At 37.8% G+C, this 24,294-nt stretch overlaps 3 protein-coding genes across 5 annotated transcripts in view; 1 reads left to right on the top strand and 2 right to left on the bottom strand.

Moving 5' to 3' along the window:
• The window catches only part of ube2o (ubiquitin-conjugating enzyme E2O), a 46,704-nt gene extending 38,596 nt beyond the window's left edge, over window positions 1–8,108 (bottom strand). For both annotated transcript variants that reach the window (XM_032564299.1, XM_032564298.1), the window contains exon 1: window positions 7,570–8,108. In XM_032564299.1, coding sequence (XP_032420190.1) covers window positions 7,570–8,010 — 441 coding nt within the window. In that variant the 5' untranslated portion in view covers window positions 8,011–8,108. The remainder of the gene's footprint in view (window positions 1–7,569) is intronic.
• Window positions 8,108–14,356, top strand: aanat1 (arylalkylamine N-acetyltransferase 1). Its single transcript, XM_032564303.1, has 3 exons — window positions 8,108–10,253; window positions 11,109–11,263; window positions 12,495–14,356. The coding sequence occupies exons 1-3, from the start codon at window positions 10,103–10,105 to the stop codon at window positions 12,798–12,800; spliced, it is 612 nt and encodes a 203-aa protein (XP_032420194.1). The 5' UTR covers window positions 8,108–10,102; the 3' UTR covers window positions 12,801–14,356.
• Window positions 14,357–14,881: 525 nt separating this feature from the next.
• Window positions 14,882–24,294, bottom strand: part of LOC116720023 (inactive rhomboid protein 2) — a 54,364-nt gene continuing 44,951 nt past the window's right edge. For both annotated transcript variants that reach the window (XM_032563015.1, XM_032563016.1), the window contains exon 18: window positions 14,882–18,242. In XM_032563015.1, the coding sequence (XP_032418906.1) occupies window positions 17,811–18,242 (432 nt within the window). In that variant the 3' untranslated portion in view covers window positions 14,882–17,810. The remainder of the gene's footprint in view (window positions 18,243–24,294) is intronic.

The raw sequence follows: 24,294 nt of genomic DNA, 5'->3' as shown, positions 1-24,294 counted from the left end.
TCTGGAGCTTAAATAAAATCCTTTGAACATCAGAATGTGAAAAGCTCAACCCTTCCTGTATGATAATTTTTCAACAATAATAACAATTGGTGCTGAAATAATTGGTGGTCTGAATAATCAATTTGAACTTATTTGCAGAAAACGAGAAATGGTTAAAATAACAAAAAAGACGCAGTGCTTTCAGAAATCAAATAATCCAAAGAAAATAAGTTCATATTCATTTAGAAACAACAACACTGATGTTTTAAGAGTTCAGAAATCAATATTTGGTGGCATAACCAGGAGGTTTCCAGTGATTTGTTTTACAGACCTGTATATAGTAAAACATTAGCAATCTTTATCAGACAATTATCTATTTAAAAAATGATACTACATCCAAAACCTACAGAAATATTAGTTTTATTTAGAGCACCGCTATATGTGTTTCATGTTTTATTTAGCTACATTTCTGGGGAAACCCTGCATTTGAAAACAAAAACTTCAACTCAGGACATACAATAAGTGTTATGAGATCAATCATAAACCAGAAGCGTACTTTATATAGGCGACAAACAGACTAAATTCATTAACACAGAGAATTTGCTCATTCGGTCATATTACATAAGGTTTTATGACACTGAAGTCGTTCTTCACAGCATTCAGAGACATAAATCTACACATTTCTTAGAATGTAAACATGCATGTAAGTTGTATTTTTCATAACAATGCATACATTATTCAAACAATGAGCCAGAGTGACGCTCTATGTTTGATGGATATGGATGTGATAAAAGCTTGAGATGGATGAAACGTCACAGTGGTGTAGGGTGATTGTATCTGTAATGTGATTACAGTGGGTGATAATATTATTCTCTGTAACAGCAAAAATGAAAATATGAACACAATAAATAAACACCGTTATGAATAAATACTTCACCATTCCAAATTTCTACAAAAAGTAGTTTTAAATAAATATTTCATTTATTTTGGTGACAGCTATCCGAACCACTAATGCTTAATTACTGCCTACTCTGTGGAATAATCACTTACATAGAACCTGTTCAAGGTTTACTAAAGAAAACTTGCTAAGCCTGCTGGGGCGCTAGGGCAGTCATTCTTCCAGCGGCCCGTCGTGTTTTTGGGTTAAAAAATGTTTAAAGTTGACAGAAAATGTTAAAATATCACTTGATAATCATGTGTTATTGAAAGATTGGAATATTAACACCTGAACACCAACTATAAAGTCTTAAAAAATGCAAACATTTTAAAAAGACTTAAAGAAATAAGCAATGCTTAGCCTGGTGTAAAGCCTGGTGGCCCGCCAGGCTTATAATACACTGGGGGAAACCCTGCTGTTTGACAACATGCAGTAGGCTGAAACTGTCACAAAGAATCACATCATACCCCAATTAAAGAATTTCAAGAAGACATGGGAAACAAAATCATTGTCAGTTTTATGTGTGGAAAAAGGTAACGAAGCCATTACTAAGTTTTCTGTATTTGTGGAGGACCAAATCATCCACAAATACAGAAAACATGGAAGAGTGGTGAACCTTCTGAGGAAAGTCCAGGCCTACCATAATTACGCCGACTCATCCAGGACTCAAAGGGTCAATAAATATCTACAGCGCTGCAGGCCGCGCTTAAGTTGAAGTTCATGTTAACAAAAGGGAACAAAGTGGGCGAAAAAAGACATTCATCCATATAAAATCCTGAATCCTAGTTTTCTCTAAACATAAATGGATATTTTGATTTTGAATGTGGTCAATATTACACACACAGATGTTCATAACAGTGTATATCCATGTTTAAGTAAATGTTTTAAAAAAAGGAAAGAAATAAGTGTTACATAGTCCAAATGGCAAAACAGTACAGATTACGGATTCATAACCTAGCAGCGTTATAGGCAAAAAAAGATGACTTGACCTTTAAAGGACTTTTGACTGTGTTTATGATTCAAATTCGTCCTTTATTTATAACAGATAATACAGTTTAACACCAACAGCAGCTGCGTTTCCATTGACCATATAATTACGCCAATTGGACTTACGAAAATAAATGTGTTTAATAAAAACACATCAATAAAAAAAACGCTAATTTTTTAATATAAAGTTTTTGCGCTAGGATGAGGTTGTTTGTTGGCCATTTTAAAATTAGTGTATTTTGCAAAACTGCTATGAAAACACTTTGCATCACATGAGTAACTTGATCAACAAACAGATGTTACTACTGACGGAAAAGATGAAGACGACAACAGGAAGCGGATGGAGAATGATCGTGCAACATGGTTTTTAATGACATATCGCATTATTCACGTGATTTTAACTGCATCTCTTATTTAATGGAGACACTGCAATTGAAAAATTTATTTTTTACAACATTAGTAGAATACTGACAAAGTTTTGCACACATTTGTAACGGCTAATGATGGTCATATCTCATGGTTTCAGTTCACAAATAAAAAGATGTGCAACACAAACTTTCCAGCTTTCTAACCTGACTAGTGGTGTAACAGGAGGATCCGGTTACCAGAAAACCAGGTGAACATTATGGAAAACTTCTGTTTATTTCTATTCTGGATAATTTATCCAAATAATGGGATCTGGTCAAACATGTTAGCAGAGTAAAGGCACTCAAGTCTCAGTGAGTTTTAAACAAAACAATGAGTCACGGAAATCCCAATGGTTTGCTAGTCCATATGATGACATAACTAGTTCCTGTCCTGAATAAATAGATACCCGATTGATGCATTCCACTGTTAATTAAGAGTGTCTGGATGCTGCTCTGAACATGTTTCTCATTCTCTCTGGTACATGTGTAGATAATCCAGCCATAGCATCCCCTCAGCTGAAAGCTCTTCCAGACAGGTTTGTTGAATTTTTAAAAAAGCTGAGTCACAGCTGACTGCTCTGTCGCCTCAAACTGGTGCTCAGAAAAGTATCCATACATTCTTATAGGCATCCACACCTACATGTTTATATTGAATTATGCATGTTTACATGTTTTTACCAATCATTTTCTTCATCAGAAAGCCTATTATTTAAAATGTTTCTTTCTACTCTTATGTTTGACTCCAGTCAACATGCTCCACCAGTAACTTGTATTATTTTATTAAGTGATAATCCTAAACAAAATGGGTCTCGGTTGCTTTCTAGAAAAACAAGATAATATCAATAAAGTATTAAATTCAGAAGTTTGTACTTCACACAAAGTGCTAAATCTAAAACAACACGGCATCTCAAAGAAGACGTCTTTCAACTCCTGTGGGTCACTTCTTCACCTTGTGAACAACTTCCTCATCTCCAACAAATCCTGCGTCATCCCAACTCAGTGTCTGATGACAAGGACACGACTACAGCAGACGGAGGGCGCAGCGCTTCTGTGTAATGAGGGACAAGACAAAACTGGTGCAACAAAGTCAAAAGAAGACTTTTGTTTGTCCTCCATGCACTAGTTTATTCTACTACAATAAGAGTTTATAAGGTTTAGCAAGTTTTCCCCCAGAAAACTTGCTAAACCCGGTCTTTGGCTGGACGACAGCCTTTCATATAGCGACCCGTCGTGTCCGAGTTAAAATATGTTTAAAGTCAAAAGGAAATTTTAGAATATCTCTTGATAATCGTGTTATTGAAAGATTGGAAGATTAATACCTGAACACCAACTATAAAGTCTTATAAAAGGCAAAGATTTTAAAAAGACTGTTTGGAGTTACAAAAGCTGAACATTTTTGATTTTTGAAACTTAGAAATTTCCAAATACTTTCTAAAAAATTTCTAAGATTAATCTCAAAATTTCTTAGTTTTTTCAAGCAAATGTTCGACTTTTTAAACACAGAAATTTCCACGTTTTTTCTAGAAACTTTCTACGTTTTTCCAGCAAATTAATGACTTTGGAAATTCAGAGATTCTACTTTCTTTTCCTCTGGAAAATTTGAGATTAATCTCGAAAATTCTTTGTTTTTTGGTGGAAATTTACTCCTTTGTTTTTTCTATCTCGTTGTAGATAGCCCTAATGCGCAGTCATAGTTTTGCTAATTTAAAGAAAGTTGTAACAGAATACAATAAAATAGGAGTAGGTCCAGGATTTGATTAAAACCAACAAACTGATGAGAATTTTAAATGAGTCAGAGAACAGAGGGTGGGATGATACCATTTCAAAAAGCAAAAGCACATTACCATAACAGCCATCTGATACCAAACACAGCCTGTCAGTCAGGAATTTTTTTTTTTATTCTATTACATTACATTTCTCCAGACAGTTTAGAGATGTTGGTTGCATCTACTATGAGTAATGAAGTCCAAGTTGTTCCCTCTCCCATTTGTCCCACCCATATTTCTCAACCACAATTACGTTCCCTTTCAGCCCATTTCTGTCAGCAGCACCCACTGCGACCTTCCTGTTATCTTCATTACCACACTCGCCTCCTCCTCCCTCCACCCATAGAAAAGCTGCTGCTGCCACACAGGAGATTCTGCTTTGGTCTCAACTCACCTGAACTCACAACCATCTACACAAGCAGATCAAAGTAGTGACTTTGGACTGGGAAATGGACCGACTGGTCAAATGTTCTGTTTTTGAAGACTTCATTTTTGGAAAATCTGGATTTTTTTTTCACCAATGCACTTCTTGGGTTTCCATATTTCAGACACCAAAGTGATGCCAGAGTTGCCTTCTCGTTTGACAAACATTTTCTACAGCTTCTACTTATTTGGACTTTGAATTCAGGTTAAGTCACAATTTTTAAACAAAATCCTGTGTTTGCAAATATTTGCAATTTATTTTCAAAAAACAAGAAAACAGCTATTAAAATCAGAAATCAAATTTTTTTTTTTAATCCATATCGTCCAGCCATTCAGTGAACTGACATGTGAGCAACCTGCACCAACCATCTTGTTGCAAAATCATCAACAATAAAATGGCATAGATGTTATAACAAGTTATGTCTTCACATGAAAAGGAGGCATTTCCTATTTTAACGTGTTACTGAAAATAAATATAAGAATTTCAGAGACACAGTACATATTATAATCTCACCATAAAATGTCACTATAACCTGATGTAAACAGATTTTCTTTCTTAAAGTTATCACTAAGATATCTAAATGAGCAGAGCAGATTTCTCTGTGAAAAGCTTTTCTTTTCCCTCCACTGCAGCTTAAATCCCAAGTGATGTGAACAATCATCCAGCACAATAACAGCAAATCCTTTCATAACATTATTAAGTTAGTGCTCCTTTCAGGTGTCCTAATTTCTAACCACACCAACTCATCTTACATAACTGACTGTTGTATGGTATGCATACATCAGCTAATTAAAGCAGGCTAGCAGTGAGGTGTTATTAGCAGGAAACAATCCTCATGCTTAATGATTTAGTAAAAGTTTCAGTGGCCACACCCACAGGATTCGCAACAACTAAAAAATTTATCTCAAGTTTTAAAGTAACAGAGTCAAAACAAAAGACTAGAGACAAACTGAAACACATGAATTGAGAAACATTTCTTATATAATTAAAGTGCTGCAAATGTTGTGCAATAACTTGTTATTCTATTGCAAGTTATCAGCTCAGCAAATTGTAGAGCTTCAAGTTAAACCAGACTGTCCAGCGCAAAATTGTGCAGAACTGCACAGCTCAAAATAATGTCACAAACTTTCTCAAACGTGCAACACAGTTTCTCCTTCAGTATCCAGAAATCATGCCTCCATAGAGGAACTCTTCTGTAATACTAGCTTTATCTATAAATCCCAGTGAATTATTGGAAGACCAAATCGACAATGACAACCCATTAATCTGCAATTACACATTAGAGATACACAGCAACAGGCTTTTTAAAGATCTTTATATCTATTCTGGGTGTTGTGTTTATTAAAGTTCAGCCTAAATAGTGGACCAGCAAACTTTGCATTAAAGAAATGTTTTTCTCTTCAATCCAACTAAATAAAACTTGTTCAAAGCCACAAACGTTCTGTGAACCTTTGAGATTTGGGGTCAAAGCAAACAGGAAGTTGCTGTGTAAAAAGTAAAAGTGAGTTCTGGATGCTCACAACTGGACAGTAAAGGCTTCGATGGCCGCCTTTACAGGACGGTCCGAATGGTATTGTTGGAGTAACACTGGTAAACCTTTGTTATGACAAGCTGAATGACCAACCAGAACTTTACTCATTCATTAAAAAAAAAAACACAACAGTGCAAAAACAGAACTGAGAGTTTAAACAGGCTTCTTCTGGTGCCGTCCAGAAAAAGAAAGCATGCTGTTCAGCCTTTCCAGACTCATTTTTCTTTGAACCTGTTGACTCTTCCACTGGTGAAGGGAAGTCCTAGCGATTGCACACAAACTAAAACAAACGCTTCCCCATTTCTTAATTAGCAACAAGGAAAACACTAAAAAACTAAAACATGTCAATCAGGAATTGAGCAGAGGCTTTAAAACGATCTTATATTGAATCAAGACTACTTTCCAAGTAATGGACGACAGATTTGCTCAGGCAACACAATCAGAACTAGAACAAGTAGCAAATGATTACATTTAATTGGGTAACTTTAGTGAAAAAAAATTACTTTTGGGAATAGTTTTGCTACACCATACTTTTACTTGAATAATGTCATTATGAAGCTTCACTTTCATGAGTGAAATTCCTAGATACTTTACCCACTGAATGAGAAACAAGCACATTTTAACTAAAAATGACATAAACCTACATGAGACTTCCAGTTTGTACAAAAACGTTTTTATGTTATTTCATATTTGCTGATCCATTTGGAAGTCAAGAGGATACAAAAAACATCATATATTGTAAATGGAAGTACTTCACCCTGTTCTAACATTTAAATATTAATTTTAGTCTTTAAAATACCAGAATTTGATACGTCTACTTTGTATCCATCTTTGACAATAAACCAGTATATCAAGACATAGATCAACTGATTAATAGATTGGTGCATTATTTTCCAGGTTCATCCAGAGACCATAGTCATGCTTGGCTACCCAGGAATCTACAGATATGTAAACAACCAAATCATTTCGTAACAGTACACCGCTAACAAGCTTTTTTTTTTCATGTCAACACTAATTCTGATGTTGACTCTGTCTCTGTGTGATGGTGTTTCAGGACTGTCAGTCCATTCAACCAGTTAGCATCTTCAACAGTTAGTTTAATTAGTAACTGCTCATCTCTTGCTACATAGCCTGGTCACACCCAGCTGAGGAACTCCAGAATCAGGATGAAGTGATCAATATGTGTGATTTTACAAGCTGGACACCTGCTGAAACATGGACACCTGCACAAAGTCGACTGTTTACTGAATACATTTAGCTTAGCAAAAAGAAAACTGTGAGATAGAACAGCCCTGTTTAGCTGAGAGATAGGCAGCTAGCCTGCTAGCTAGCTTGTGTGCTTACATGCTAGCCAATTAGCGAGCTAGGTTTGTAGTTCCAGGCAGATTAGGGGGGGGACCTTATCCCTGACTGACTTCTGCGCAGATTTATCTCCAGAAAAAACACAAACAAACTGGCTAGCGTTGAGCAGCATCGGAGTCAGGCTGGGACAGACACCCGTTGTCAGTGTAACCAGTTAAAACAAAAGCCGGTGGTACCTTTGTCTCTCTGATGTCCTGCTTGGCTCCTTCGGGGTACCACTGCACGCGGACAAACCCCCTACCGAGAGGCCGACTCGGGGTGTCCACGGCACTTTCAGTATCCGAACCACACGGGATTCGTCCTCCGCCTCCTGCGCCGCCGCCCCCACCGCCGCCGCCTCTCCCTCCGCCATCGTCGAGTTCCGAATCCGAGTTAAAATCCTCCTCCCCGTGAATCATCCGAACGATGCCGTACCGGACTGAGCCGCGATACCGTCCGGAGACCAGGTCGTGGGAAAACAGCAGCCGCTGCGAGCCGTCTGCCGTGGGAGACAGAGCCATGGATGGAGGTTCCGAACCCGGGCTCGGTGCGGGAGAAAGGCCAGGTGTCGGGGATGCAGCCGTGTGCGTTTCGTCCGTTGCTGCTGTCGCCGCATCCGATGCTACGGGCTCCGCCATCGCTGCTGTTGTCAAGGAGTGATGTAAGTAGCGCGAGGATGACGGTGAAGTGAAAGGGCTGAAACTGGAAGCAGTGAGATGCACGTGTTTACGTAGCGGCGGAGGGGATACGTGATATGGAGCGGTTCGGAGCGTCATCACGTAGTACCATGTGCCACCACTAAGAGGCGCCCTTAAACACAAGTTTGAGTACAATAATTTTGAAAGTGTGCCATTTTATTCTACATCGCGGCTATTTTAAGGCGAAATTTAGAGCTCGCCAAAACATACACTCCCCAATAAATTTACAGGAGAGTAAATTATATTTTTAATATTTAAGTATATATGTATATAAAGCAATCTGCAACTGTTTCAACGTATCAAAAACTTATAAAACACAGCACTGGTTAAATGATTTAAATTGGAAGGTAGTTGCATATAATTATTTCAATATTTAAAAAAAAAATTTAAAGGTTATAAATGCACTAAGGCTGATACACTAAACATTCATTTGATGGTTTAATTTATTGCACTGTTGGGCCCCACTTGTCTACAAATTTGTTGATTTAAAACATTATTTAACAGGAAATAAAAACAAGCAGAGATAATAATTCTATCTATCTATCTATCTATCTGTCTGTCTGTCTGTCTGTCTGTCTGTCTGTCTGTCTCAGCAGTCAAGTTTCTTGTATACAAAATGTTGACAAATAATTTCAAATTCTTTAACATGCAATAAAACAAGAAGTGCACCAACTTGATGTATTTATTCCTTTAAATGCTTCTTGCATTTTTCTCCTTTGAATTTCTCAATATACTTTGTATATTTTTACACATTTTATTGTACTTGAAAATATGTAGAAGAATGTATGTGCTCAGACAATTTAGAAACCTATTTTATTTTTGAATACTATTACAATTATTCAAAAATAACTTTGAATTATTTTGAATAATAATACAAACATTCGATTTAAAAAAAGGATTCAACACAAGATTGCCACAGCACTTTTCGAAGAAAAAAAGATAGCTGTTGTCTGAAATAATATTACCAAAAACTAATTTCTACTTTTGTTTTGAGACTACTTCAACATTTCTCAAATTATTCGGTAAACAATTCAAATTGACGATGTCTCCCTGGAGAAAAAGATATTTAAAAAGTAGCAGTAAAATGGACTCTACATTAAAAAAAGGCTAAATTATCTCATAGTTTGAAGCAACAATACGTGTTTGATAGAATATAATTAAACTTCCAAGAGCATAGGGAAGCATTAACATCAGCTACAGTGATGAAATATACTTTTTTTTATACATAATTATTATTATTTTAGATCTTTACTTGCATATTGACACACTTTACTTTCCTTTTGTCCTCTTGGCCCCCAGTGTAATGTTGTGGATTTTCCACATCTTACATAAATAATGTTTGTCCAGAAAGATCAGAGCTTTTAATGCTGATGAGGTGACAAACAAACTCCTACACATTCTGTAATCCTCTTACAGAACTGGAAAATAAAGCAGCATAAACTGAGCTTAAAGGAGCAACATTCAGCTGACTGAAAGTCTCCTACAGAAAAATAAGATCATGTAATTAAGTCCTTCAGAGCTGCCAATTAGGCAAGACCAGCAGAGATGAAATCAGACTGTTTGTGTCACAAAATTGACTGGAAAAATGCAGTTTATCCCTCTGAAGGATTAATGCACATATCTGCTGTCCTGCTGTGACCCAGAGTCACATCTTTAATAGATAAAAAAGCTTAATTAGATACTGCAACTCATGATCCAGGAATCTAGCTCTGACGCATGGCAAGGATCATTCTAAACACACGGTTGCCCCGCTGACCCCGGGTAAATATGTTTATTGTTCAACCTGCTCGCCAGGAAAGGAGGCTTTGGGCTTCCAGCTCACCCCGGGATTAGAAACAACCGCCCCTGCGCACGGATATAAATACTCCCGGCGCGCCGCCTCCAGCTCAGTCTTTACGCACAAGTCCGGCAACGCCTGGAGGAAACTATCTGCGAAGCTGCTGTTCAGGGGTGGACGCGAATAAAGCAGTTATAAGTGGTATTATCAGTGTCTTTAACCCGACTGCTTCTGAAGACAAACAGGACCGAAGGGATGTCCGTGTTGGGCGCACTGCCGTTCATGAAGCCGCTGCACCATGTGCACTCCCCGGTGCCGCAGGGCCGCCGCCACACGCTGCCGGCCAGCGAGTTCCGCTCCCTGAGTCCGGAGGACGCAATCAGCGTGTTCGAGATAGAGAGAGAAGGTAAAACGAGCTTTTTACTTGGAGAGTCTCAGCGCTAAGGTTGCTGTTGCTGTCTAATTCAACCAGTAGATCACAATTACGCACACTCCAACTATATGTTTTCATGCATATAGTCAAGAAAGGCATTCTTAGAAGTAATAAATGTTAGTTATTTAAATTTGGAGTGGACCGTGGTTGATTGTAACACCTTTTACTCTTGCAAAATGTATTTGTGACATACAACGGCATATTAGGGCCATTTTATATATATATATAGATATATATATATATAGATATATATATCTATCGGGGCTCCATTATGAGGAAGCAACTTCAATATAGCAAAAAGATAGAGGAAGGGTGTGAGCAGCATATACACAAAGTTGATTGACAATTCTAAAACCCCTTCCTGTCTCTGATTGGTTTCTGAGCAGTATAATTCCGCGGTAGGACCACAGGGAGGAGGTAAAGGCACTTGATTTTTCACAGAATGTCTCTCATAATAAACCGTCAAGACAGTAAACGTATTTTCATCAAAGTTACATACTGCAGCTTTTTAAATAAAAATACCAGACATTCGGACCTTAATCCCAACATCTAAGCTCAGTAAACGTTAAGAAATATTCTAATATTTGTGGTTGAAAACATTTCTGAGTTGTCGGAGCAAGACTTTTTAGCTTTATCTCCAACTTTAGCCACAGCGCTAATGCTACGGTCAAGCTTGCTAGCAAGCTAAGCTTCTTAACCTAAAGGGAGTGGTTGCCAAGGAACGGCACGTGAGGAAGTGGTTGCTAAGGAACGGCACATTCGAGGTGAAATAGTTTTAACGTTTAAAAACCCACTCAAGATTCTCTTCTATTGTTTTTCCACCTACAGCCTTCATCTCGGTGTCCGGAGAGTGCCCGCTCCACCTGGACGAGGTGCGTCACTTCCTCACGCTGTGTCCCGAGCTTTCTCTCGGCTGGTTCGAGGGGGGGCGGCTGGTGGCGTTCATCATCGGCTCTCTGTGGGACCAGGAGAGGCTAACCATGGTGAGACGGAGCTTAGCGCGCCTACAGTGGCTGCCTGGCCGGGAAAACGACTAACAGATTTATGCGTGGGGAGGAGGGCGTTTATAGCGATTGTTAACTGAAATATTTCTGGAGACACAGACTGAAAGAGATTTTTGGTTATTTTTAAAAAAATATTATTCACCAATTTGTTCATACAAAACAACCATTATTTACTACCAAAGGTTTTGATCTACAAAATATCCAATTAAATTAGCAAAGAGAACAAACAACAAAAAAGAACAAAGGAGTGTGAGAGAGAAAACGAAAGAAAAATGTAATTAAATTGGATAAATTAAAGACAAACACAAATCACAGAAGATAACCAAGTGATGTCATAACAAAAATGCAATTATTTAATATAAGTGGGTTAGACTCTATTTTTTCTTCTTGGTAGTTATTTTCTGATTTTTTTCACCTCATTCCTATCTAAATTACAATGTAAGTATATTACAACTATTAAAATTTTTGCGGACTCTGTATCATACTATGATAAATATCAGTGGTATTTATTGTAGTACTTAATACTGAACTAGCAAAATTAGCTCAGCTAATGTAGGTTTTATCTGCTAGCTAAGATGGGCTTATAGCTTACATGTACTGACTCTGCCAGCCGCTGGAGCCTTGTTATTCACATGACGAGTTCGTACGTCCCTTACAAAACCGTTGAAACACTGATTGTATACGTCCATAGACTTCAGACGCTTCTCCATGGTGTAAACACTCTTTGTTTTACACGAAGAGTGTTCACTAGTGAACACTGTCCTTAGATCAGAAGTAGCTTGTCCACATCGTTTGAAATGTTTCCATTATCTGTCTCATATGGGTCGATCCAGACAACACAGATTTTGTTGGTATGTCTTTCTCCTGCACATTGGTCAAGAGTGTCAATATGGTCTTTTTGTTGGTGTCGAAGCCATGGTTCATCTTTGCTTTGAGCTTGCCTACCAAGATGGCGGTTCCTCACCTGCTGGACCTATGTATTCATCACCAGTAATCTGATCAATATTTCAGCCCTAATAGTGATACTTGCGCTGATTAGTACAAATAAAAAGACAGGAGAAGGAGATGTTTTGATTTTCATTGGTAGTAACCAAAGCAGACAGAGTTAAAAATTAGTGGAAGGGTAACTCATGTTGGCAGTTTGGAAGGAGGCTGACTCTCTCTTACTTGCATAATCCTACATGTCTCCTGTTGCCTCTCTGTTCTCCAGGATGCTTTGACTCTCCATAAGCCTCATGGAGCCACGGTCCATATCCACGTCCTCGCCGTCCACCGGACCTTCAGGCAGCAGGGGAAGGGCTCTATTCTGATGTGGCGCTACCTGCAGTACCTCCGGTGTCTGCCCTACGTGCGACGCGCTGTCCTGATGTGCGAGGACTTTCTGGTTCCCTTCTACCAGAAGTCAGGGTTCAAGGCTTTGGGCCCCGCTGAGATCACGGTGGGACCCCTCAACTTCATCGAGATGTTCTACCCAGTCAGGGGCCACGCCTTTATGCGGCGCAACAGTGGATGCTGAAGGACGGGACTTCGGTTTAACGTTTCCAAAAACAGGATGCATTGACACTCCTTAAGCCTCGCGGAGTGGAGGCATGTGAGTGGAGCAGGGATTTGTCTAATCTCTGAGTGAAAAATGCTCAGCAGCCGGTGAGAAGAGAGCCTTCGTGAAGCTGAAAACAAAGAGCTGCCCACCAGCTTTCAGCAACTGTTGGACACGTCGTTTATGCCTGGAAACCGTCAAGATTTGTGCTGAAGAGAGAGAAGTTGCCATTGGAGCAAAGAGTGCGAGCGGCAACTTCATGAAACTTTGAAAAACTAAACATTTGTTCTGAAAGAAAATGTTGGACATTTGACAAACTGCAAGCTGCCTTTTCCTTCATCCACTCCTTGTTCTAAATGGTTTATTATGGTTCGAACTACAACTGGGTAAAAAAAACAATAAAAACTTGTCTATCATATTATGACAGACCAGTGATCAATATCAATAGATAAAACATCCAATTGAGTTTTTGCACAGCATTCTGGGGAATGTAGGCAGAGAAAAGGTTTTAGTAGCTCAACCTCTAACGGCTAGCTAGGCAAAGTTGATAGAATCAACTCACTCACTCATTCTTTGGTTGCCTAGCAACTCACTCACTCTGGTTACCTAGCAACAACTTGTGGAGTAAGCAGTAACAGTTTAAGGTTTCTCCACTTGTGCCTCACAACTGCTTAAAAAAACGGAATGGAGTGAAAACTGGATAAAACAGGAAAGGTCATCAGTTTGGCAGTATTTCAGATATTTAAAACAAAAACTATTCAATTATTGATAGGAAGATATAAAACCGTTATATCGTGACATGTTTTTCAGTTATATCGCCCATCTGTAGTTCAGACCTTGAAACACCTTAAAACATAAATGCTGAATGCTGGGTTTTTGAAGCATTAAGACGTTTATAGTTTAATAGATGAGAACAAATTTACTGGCACTTGTGAAAAAGACGTGGAAAAAGCCTTACAGTAAACGCCTCGTTCCTTGTAACCAACCGCCCATAGTGGAGTTGGTTAAAAACTATTTTACTGTTACTTTTCCCCACAGATTAAACTCTAAAGTTATTTTAAACTTTTATCTGAAATATTACAACTGATATAAAAGATTATGTACTTTAAAGCATTTTACAAATCTGTAACAGATGAGCTGCAAAATGTAACATCAGTATTGTAACAGCATAAATACATTGCCAAAGTAATGAAGTTAAATTGTATGATGAATGTAATTATGGATGAGTGATATCAGCTATCAATGTGTCATTATGGATCTGATTGTATTTTGCTTTTCTTTAACACATCTGTGTTCCTGTTAGCAAACATCCTGTCGATCTGTTTACCCATCAGCTGTGAACACAGTGTATAAAAACAGATCTCAACTCTCGTAAACAAGAATTATATAATCACAGAACCGTAAAATGGAAGGAAATTGTAGTTTTTCTTGTAGGATGTCACCCAATTTGCCTCCTAAAACCTCAGGGGTTGAATGTTTTTGTTGTACAGTTTGATTTTTAAAGTATAAAAGCTTTATTTTCTGACTTTTCTGAATTTGTTTTCTTGTGTGAAAATGTTTATATATGAAAATTGTCAAAGTTTTTATCAGAGCTTCCATTAGCATGCTGTTTTGGGTGAAGATTGCAGGAAATTTAAGGGGTAAAAATTAGTTTGATATTGTGAAACATGTAGGTGTAGCAAAATTAGACGACATCTGCAAAAGAGGAATACTTTTCACAACAATGTGGATTTAAATAGTAAAATCTGAGCAGTTCTGAACCTCCACGAAAGCTGATTTTCAGTAAAAGATTTGGATTATGTTGATATGGTAAATGAAATTATTTTAGTAATCTATTGATTATTCTGACTGCAAAAATTGGAAAAACTTATCTAAATAGTGTAAGGCTGATTGTAATTTTTGATTAACTGATTAATAGCAAGTTACCAGACTTTTTAAAATATTTTTTTTTAGTTAATCGATAATTAAATTGGCAGTTATTTCCATCAGTTAATCATGATTAATCCGATTGTTTCAGCCCTAATTGATAGCAATGAAAAAGTAATGAGAAAAAACTTGAGTCAAGTATATCTAAGTGTTTATTTTACCATGGCTTCTTTAAAATGAACATTTTTTACAGATTTATCAAAAGTGAAGCAAAACAGAACAGTATCAAGGCCATCACCTTAGGTTGAATCAAAACATTCCCTTTTTCCCCTCAAATAAATAAAAAAAACAAAAAAACAAATGATTTGGTCCTGACATAAAACAGCAGAGAAACTGCAGCTTGCATTCATCATGGCTGACATGCTCAAATATCCAAAGGCACAGTAAGGAGGCTTCCTAGACAACAACAAAAAAATCCTATTTAACCAGGTTTATGACTCGTTTTCTCATAAATACCAGCTGATCAGTGAGCCAGTCTCACCGACTACTGTAATCTAACTAAACCCACATAATCCTTCTCAACATTACTGCAGCTTTTCAAGCAGCTGCAGGCCGACACGTTTTTAGCCAAATACTTTAAAAAAAACAGTCAGATGCTGTTAGAAATGTTTCACTTGTCAGGGGTTTTACCCAGACCTTGCTCACATTGTCAGGGAGCCGATAAAACAGCAACACGGATCGAGCAGGGCAGGAAGCTGTGACGGAAATACACTGAAAAACACTAAATACTACCAAGGATCTTTAGTCTAGCTTCAGGGAAAATATCTTAGTACACTTGAAATGAGACAGAACTGACTTACAAGTAACTTTTCAGTTAGAAATAATTCCTTAATATTGATGAAACTCACAGTACGGAAATATTATAAATTAAAATATCTAGCTGTAGTGGCAGATCACTTCATTTATAGGTAGTAATTTTTCATTAATGTTGAGAAACGATCGACTTGAAACAAATTCATACATCCTGCAAAGTATTTGTGAGTAGGATTGGGAATTTACCGTATTGTTTATCATTTATAGGGAAAAATTTGATTTATTGTCCATCGATTTCAATTAATGATGTTAAAAACTAATTGGAAATGTTATTTTACGAGAGCAACAATAGTAAATTTGAAAATACAATTAAATAAAGTTACTATGTACAGTTTAAATCACACTTCTTTAAGTAAGTGGCGTCCTAAAGACCATTTAAAATAGGATTTTTTTGAAGAGTATATTGTGTTTATGGTGATATCAATGCTTTGCCATGCACTCATAGCCTGAAAAAAAAACCCCAGTAATTTTTAGCATTAAAATACACAAAATATCACAATATTAGCATTAATTTTATATTTCAAGTGTGCTAAAATATTTGTACTGTAAACCAGACTAAAAATACTTAGTAAAACGTTGTGTTATGGAGTGTAAAGAAGGCGAAACAGACCAATCATCTTACCTCAGTGGTCAAAAATATTTTGATTAGACAAAAAAAAGCCATGTAGAGTTTAATCCTAAAATAAATATAATCATGAGGAGTTTGAGGACAGATTATGGGGCCAAAATGTTTGTGAAAGCATAAAAAAAGCAGCATGTGAAGTCACTTTGGTAAGGGAGCCACAGTTTGCCTTTAAGATGAATAAATCCACGGTTAGTAAGGCGTCTCTGTTGGTTTAAGGCAGGAAGTGGTTTCAGACCAACTATTCCAGCTGCATACTTAGAGTAATGCATGCAGCATACTGTTAGGAGGGTTTACGACGATGAAGTCTGCATTCAATTAGTGAGCTTCTTCAGATCCAGCAGTCGGGAAAAGGGCTATTTCATAGCAGTTTTATTCACCCCTGAATGGCTGCCAGGAGATTAAAGGAATAAACAAATCAAATAAACACTACAGGTACTTTTCTCCTGGTCGGTAACATTATAACAAGATGTAAAGTAAAATTTAAAAAAAAAGATTTATTTTAAAGAATACTGCCCCTTTTAATTAACTGAACTCTACAGAAAAATTGCTTTTAATTTGTGGGCACAGAGTAAAGGGATCTAAAAAACAACTGCATGACACGCAGAAAAAAAAACATTAAAACTACACATTTTCCCCCTTGTTCTGAATTAAGTGCTACTTAGTGTTGGGTGGTAGAATAAAATGCTGTTGGCGGCCGAGTCTGAATACTCTTGCAGAGAACAGTACCGCATTTAAGGTAGTATAAGTGGTGAAAACCTGTAAATGTACCCTTTTTGAAACAATAGAAACAAATGCCATAAAGGGTTGAAGGATCCCCCAATACATGTAAAAAAAAACCAAGATGGATAGATTTATGTTTTTTAGACTTGTAAAAAGAACCTCCAATAGTTGCTTAAATATGACTTCATCAATCAAATCAAAGATATTTTTATCTGTATAGTATTACCAAAGTACATGAATATGAAAAGACGTTCAACGTTATTTAACTCTAAGAAGTACTAACTGAACACAGAGACAGATTTTTATTAATATTTTATCAGTTTGTTGGGCTGTTTTATCAATGCATTCTGCCACCACTGACGCTTTGATCTTCATATGGTTTAAAAATAAAATGAGTTTCAAAAAGAAATGCAGAAATCCTTCCGAAAAACGTGAAATAGCCCTTTACCCTTGGATGTCTTCGGAGCATTCTCCACTCTGCATTCATACAATGGGCAAAAAAAAATCTTTTAAACATATTTTTACTTTATAAAAGGAAAAGTAGAACCACTGACTGCTTCTGTAGTGTTGAAACCAGAAGTTAGTCCAGATAAATTTAATATTCCTCTAAGCAGACTTAAAGGGACGGCAGCTGCAGACCAGAGACGTTCCCATCTTCTCTGTTGACTCAAACCTCCATCAAGCTGTATTATCTTGATTCTGATGAGTTATTTGCTTGTGAACAAATGAAAAACCCGGATCGGATCATGTCAGACCTGCCTGAGGACTGGATTGAGTTCGCAGAGAGTCAGCAGATTGGTGAGAGGGGAAGCTTCCAGTTTTCAGATAAAAACTCATTGATTGTCAAAAAGAAAAACAGACGACCTGGAAGCAAACTGTCTCAAAGCAGAGAGTAGACCTGAAGATCAGTGCTCCACGTCGTTGACGTTGTGGTCTATGTCATACTTTTCACAAAACTTGCTTGTGAAGGGGAGGCAGGTGAGATGCTCCAGCCAGTGGAGGTTGATGGGGTAAACATAAAACCAAACCACGAGGGAGGAGAAGAGCCCGACGTAGAAAACCAGCGACACAACGATCAGGATCCGCTTGCGGTATTTGTCGAAGGTGCCGAAGGTGACATAGGGCAGGATGGCGAAGGAGAGCAGCATGCCGCCTATGAAGCCGAAGATGTGGGCGATGTTGTCGATCCACGGCAGGAGGCCACACAGGAAGAGGAAGAGCACAACGCCCAGGAGCTTGAGGAAGGCCTTCCACGGCTTTTCCAGCATCTGCCAGCCTTGGAAAAGCTCGACGAAGAGGCAGGCAAGGAGTCCAAACTGGGAGCCTGCTGGACCCACCTGGAGGGAGAGAGAAAAAATGAAAAGTTCAGTCCAGTTTTAGCTCAAGAGGCTTTAATTGGTGACTGGCTTGGTGGAAAATCTTATTTTTTTTCTGGTTAAAAACACACAGAGCATCAGCAGCACCTGCAGCTGTACGGCTGTGAGACCCGGGTTAAAGCAATAATTCACACGTTAAGCTGAATCAGAGCTTCTTACTTTTTATTTAACTTCTTAAGACAATATCTTATTAAGCAAACTGAACTTGGAGAAAAGTCGCTAGTATCAGGTTTTATCTGTAATAAAAAAAAAAAACACATTCTTTTTTTCCTGAAAATTAGTTGCAGCAGTCAAACAGGAACTGTTTTCAAAGACTCTTTTTTTTCAGACCAAGAAAAGCGACATACTTATAAAATAAATGCATCTTAAAAATGATACTGATCCTACTTTGCTTTGCAACACTGCAGTGTGTGCCTCAGTTATAGATACAGTTCTGGTACAGAGCTGCAGAATGGGTCAGGCAGGAAAGGTGAGCAGATTAATGTGACGTCAGCGCTGAGTTTGGAGGCTTGGCCTGGTCAGCTGGCTAATCAGATGGGTGATCTGTGAACACATTAAACACCAGCAGCCTAAAAAAGAACGTGGCACTCCACCCACACGTCACAGACACACGGAAAGACATGATCCACTCACAGAGGGCAAAGGTCATTCACACTCAGTGGCCGGAATGGAGTCACTGTAGATAAAATGCTAGCCAAGCTACTGTTTCAGAGTTGCATTTTGGCTAAAACTTCATTTTCCTTAAACTAACAATCACTTCACAGGATGTTTTTATGCTTGGGAGGAAATTATATTTTTCTTGCTTTAATGTCATGTTGTGAAAAGACAAAAGCAAAATGTGAAATTTCTGCAAGTCAGTGAAAGTTTTTTCTTAGATAAAAACTTTTTATACCAATCTGAATAATAAGCTGAGATTAACAACCTGTTTAATAACTAGAATTAATTGGAATATGTGTGTGATTGAACTGAAATTATTCTTTTTTTAGGTGCCTCAAGACGACAGTAGCTGTGAATTGACACTCTGCAAATACACTGAGTTGAATTGAATCAGCTTTTAAAGTTATTCCATAAAGACAGCCAAAAAGCTGAGTTGATGAGAGGGTGTGAAGTGTATCTTCACACAGGTTACATGATTAAAGGTGACTTATAATGTTTCCTTGAACAGGTTAGGATAGATTGATGGGCTTTACAAAACTTGCTCGTCATATTTTCTGCACAAAATTATTCTTAAATAAAGAGATTTTAGTCTGGTCAGTTCTGATTATATTAGCTGTTTTAGGGGGTCCTGTCACTTTAAATCCAAATAAGCTGCTGCTGGCCACACCCCCAAACGCTACATTTACACTAGGAAATAAAAATGGCTGCAAAAAAGAGCAAAAGCGCAATTATGCAATTGTACATCTTTGAAAAGCATTACTAGAGCCTCCTGCACAACCAACAAGTATGTAGCAAGTGGTTTCTGGATGGGAAGCAAACAACAAAACACTTGTCTTTTTCCAGCAGCCATTGTACAGCGCATACAGCAGTAAAAACCAGCTGACCAAATGTGCTGGAACTCAGCCTGGTTGCTAGGTAATGGGCAGAGTTCCGCTGGGGTTGCTAGGTAACGGAGCAGTGCCTGTCGAATGTGACTAAACAATCAAGAAGTTTTTGAAGCAACTTATTTACCAGATACCAAAAAAAAAGGTTTCGGAGTAAAAATTTCAACCTGAGCAAAAGATGCAGCTCAACCAAACAGAACAAAAGTCAAAATTTTAACAATCTGAGCCTCGATGCTCAGATTGTTGACCAGAATTTCACCTGTAGTCACTTTGAGGATGAATCCTGTTTCTGGAGCCGAGTCGAGGCGCTGCAGAGAATAATTAACCAACCAGGTGAACAGAACGTCCTCCTCTTTCTAATTCCTCCTGGCCAGAGACAACTATAATCTCCACTTCCGGGCGACTGTTTCCACACAGCGTTGCTCAACGTGTTTTCACTACACATCAAACTGGAACACTGAACGAATAAGAACTTGCTTTGGTAAACAGAAGCAGGATTAGGCGCAAAATGGGCCATTTTCCAAATGCATGCTTCAATGTTTTAAATGTTATTAACAAACTCTTGGAATTAAAAGTGCTTAAGCATCAGTTATTTACACAAAAATGAAACTACTTTTATGACTTTCTGCAGTTGGAGTCAAGGAATTGTGCCGCAACAAAGAGTTGTGCACCTAAAACAGCTCGATTATTGCATTACAGTATTTAAAAAAAATTCTACATCCTTATCTCTTTAATGTCTTGTTTTATTTTAGTTTAATGTTAAAAAATTCCACATTAACAAAAAAATTAAGGGATTAGGCACCAGAATCACAGGGACCCTCATGATTTAATACATTAAACTATGAAAGTACTGCAAAAATTATAATAAAGCTGCTGCTTATACTTGTATTTTGCTGGTCAAAAACGCTTGAGAATCAAGACTGGAGTTCAACCTTCGAACTTAAAACTTGTCAGGAAAATCTTCTCTTGCGTCTCTGCATGTATCTGACCTGCAGGCAACTTTCTCTCCTTTGACCCTGCAGCCAAAGACGTTCAGCCACCTGTTGCTGTTTCCAACTGAGGTTACGTCCAATTTATTTGCTGAAATCTGATATTTTTGTGTGTTGTTCATGTTACTAATTCAATGCAACCGCAATCAGACGTATGTGTCAACCATTTATAACCCTAAAGTGATCAGTGTGCAGGAGAAGGACGTTGACGTTTAAAGAAGTAGGTTTATGTTGAAGCTTAACAGCAATGAGAGTCAACCAACAACAGCAGCGTTTCGTGGAGCATTAGCTGTAATTTTTATAGATATACGTTTTTGAATCTGGTGGAGTGGTAAGAATATGCACTGTAAAACATGTGAAGGTGGGTTACCTTGAAAATGAAAGTCCACCTGCTGACTGGAAATGCAATTTAAGTCGACTGAGAAAATTGTTTTGGTTTTAACTCAGAAATTAAAGTTGATGAAGTTGATTTAACAACAAGAGACAAGTTGTTTAAACATTGTTTTTTAAGTTCATTAATCTTGAATTGTGAGTTTTAACTTAATGCTGCAATTTAAACCAAATAATGATTTCACAATATGAAAGGAATAAACTGCCCTCACCTCATTAAAGAGCCACATTTCTCTATTATTTTACTCACATTATCAAGTTAAAATAACTTATTTTACTTTAGAATAATTTAAATTCTTGTTTCAAATTGCATGAACAACATTTCTGATCTGATAATAAATTTTATTAAAATTAATAATTTATTAATTAACAGAAACAAGCCGCTAAGCATTCTGGGAAATAGTTCCCACTCCTGTCTTTTTCTTCTTTCAGTTTTTTAAGCCTAAAAGCTAGTTTATTCAACTCTTGGAGGTTTGAGAAAATTAATAAAAAGTTAACTTACTTTCACAAATTCACATTTAGGTTCAAAATCTAAAATTCACAAAATTTATTTGACTTAAAGAGTAGAAGATAGTAGACACAACTAAATGCGGCTCAAATGTTTTACAGTGTGTTGTGATGCTCTATGCGTTCAGATTTTTCAGAATTATAATTTTCTGCCATTACTTACATTCTGATTTAACATATTTGGTTTCTGCTGATGCAGAATTTGACGCATTTCTCACATCAATGATGTAAAAGTTGGATAAAATGGGTCATGACCGTTCAGACTGCTGACACCGAAAACGATCTGACACATGTCTGAATAGGGGTGAAAAGGTCAGAATTGGGCCGTTCGGACTTCAATGTGGATGTAGCCACAAAGTAGCAATGGAGGGTATTCTGGTTAGCATTACTTATTGTAATAATTAAAACACAGACAACTGGCATAGATACTTCTCCATCTCTAGTTTAAAACAAGAAAGGAGCAATGTTACAGTCTATTTTAGGTTCCTATCCTTGACGAATCTAAACTCACGCTCCTTCCATCCTAAGTGCTGCTGTTTGCGTTATTTTTCCATAAGGCTCCATGACTTACCGCTGACAGTATAATCTACTTAAAGCGCCTCTTTAAGTGGATTGACCGGCATGTGTCGTGTGTTGCATGTGCTTTCTCGGGTCGCTACTGGTATTTAAAGACCTGCGGGACGGTCAGGGATGAGGAGAGTTGGGTGCCGGCTCTCGTGTCACTGTACGCCACACGCCACCATCTTACAGAATCGATAAAATAACATGTTTTGTTTTTTATTTAAGCCATGTTTAAGTTGAACAGCATCAGAGAGGGAACAAGTCTCAGGATTAACTTCTTCTTCATCGACACGTGTGGAGCTAAGGGAACCCAGACAAGGCCGGACTTTGCTACAATTGTTTTTATTTAAACTGAAAAAGTAATCCCATTCACCAAGCACTGAGGCAGTTACCTTTGTTAACCCACACAAAGGCATTAGGCTAATCTCCTAATAAGAAAAGTGGGCTTTCCAACCTCACATGTGGGTAAAAAAACCATAATCAAGACTGCTATTTCTCTACATGCCAATTTTATTACTATTTTATGTTTTTCCCCTTTTATGGGACAAAAACTGGTGTTACTAATGAGAAAATCTACTTATCCAGAGACGCAGCCATGGCTGGCTCTGATACTTTCTCTCACGTTTTAATCTTGTGAACTAACAGAACGGCTTCTCCTTTCCATCAGCTCACCTGATCAGACACTTTGGAGGAGAAATTCTCCCAAACAAGTGATGTAGTTTCGTCATGAATGTAGTAATGAGTTAATCTAAGTTATTACAGGAAGTAACTAACAAACCTTTTGACACCAAACAGCATAAACAAATCTCACAGAATATCTCAAAGTGATTTTGCAAAAAAAAAAAAGAAAAGGAGCAAATGTTACTGTTTAACGTCACATTTCTTCATTTTGCAGGTTCGGCTTTCAAGAGACATCGTGAAACAGGAAGTTAAACTACAATTGGTCAGAATTTTTTTTAACATTTTGCTGCTAGGATGAGATGGTTTCGTTGGCTGCATCAAAATTGGTTTATTTTGCATCACACGAGTCGCATGACCAACAGCCGGATGTTGCCACTGGGGCAAACCACAAAGAAGAAGCTGACAGGAAGTAGTGGGAGATTGATGGCGCTGCATGTTGTTTAATGGGCTCTTTCCAAGTCAGCTTCCGCGTTCGGGGAAAAGCGGCTCGGTCGTTTCCGGTCTATTGAAAATGGCACTTTCCACTCGGTGCTTGCAGGGCTCGTCCAAGGTAACAATTAATGATGTACATCGATCCGAAGCCCCAACAAGTAAGCTGGAAAAAGGTTTTAAGATGTTCGCCTCGTTATACGTTCACACATACGAAGGTGGGTTTTACTTTCTTTAAACTTTGTGGCTAACATTAACTTTAGCTTATGCTAGTAGGCAATATTCTCTGACATTTTGTCTTGTAAAAATCTATTTAAGTATCTAAACCTTTTAATCCATTCTAACGGAGATGTTTTTACCTTATTTTGTACTTATTTTCAAGTATATAATATGTGTTTATTGTCGTTAGTGTCAGAGACCAAGTAACGGGGGATTTTAGGTTCAGGCTTTTTGCTTCTGAAGCATGAAGCACAACAAGCCCCATAGCTTAACAGCAGAGCAGCTCTGGTGTCGGAGTTCTAGTTCAGCTGACTGTTCAGGTTCAGAGTTGTTGCTTTTAGAAAAATATGGCCGTGTTCCTTAAGGTCTCCGTGTTATTTAGATTTATTACTTTTGAATGCTCCTTGTGAAGAGCTCAAATAGGATGGTTTTTACAGCGGTGTGTACAGGCGGTTGCTCGGCTGAATACAGAAGTGATTCCATGGAAATAACACAGAGACGGCTCCTTCATTTACCATCCGTCTTCCCAGGGTAGTTTTAGGCTGAAGAAGCTGATCCGGAGTGAAGTTAAGGCTGTAAACTTTGCTGTGCGGTGTTAGCTTTAACTGGTAGCAACGGATATTTAAGAGCCACCGTCTTATTCATTTATTATCGCTGGGCAATCCATGAAAACTTAAAAGCCCATTTTGTTTGGAA

This window comes from Xiphophorus hellerii, chromosome 5 (genome assembly GCF_003331165.1).
Source record: "Xiphophorus hellerii strain 12219 chromosome 5, Xiphophorus_hellerii-4.1, whole genome shotgun sequence".
NCBI lineage: Eukaryota > Metazoa > Chordata > Actinopteri > Cyprinodontiformes > Poeciliidae > Xiphophorus > Xiphophorus hellerii.
The sequence above is the reverse complement of the archived record's forward strand: the minus strand, read 5'-3'. Positions and strand labels throughout refer to the sequence as shown.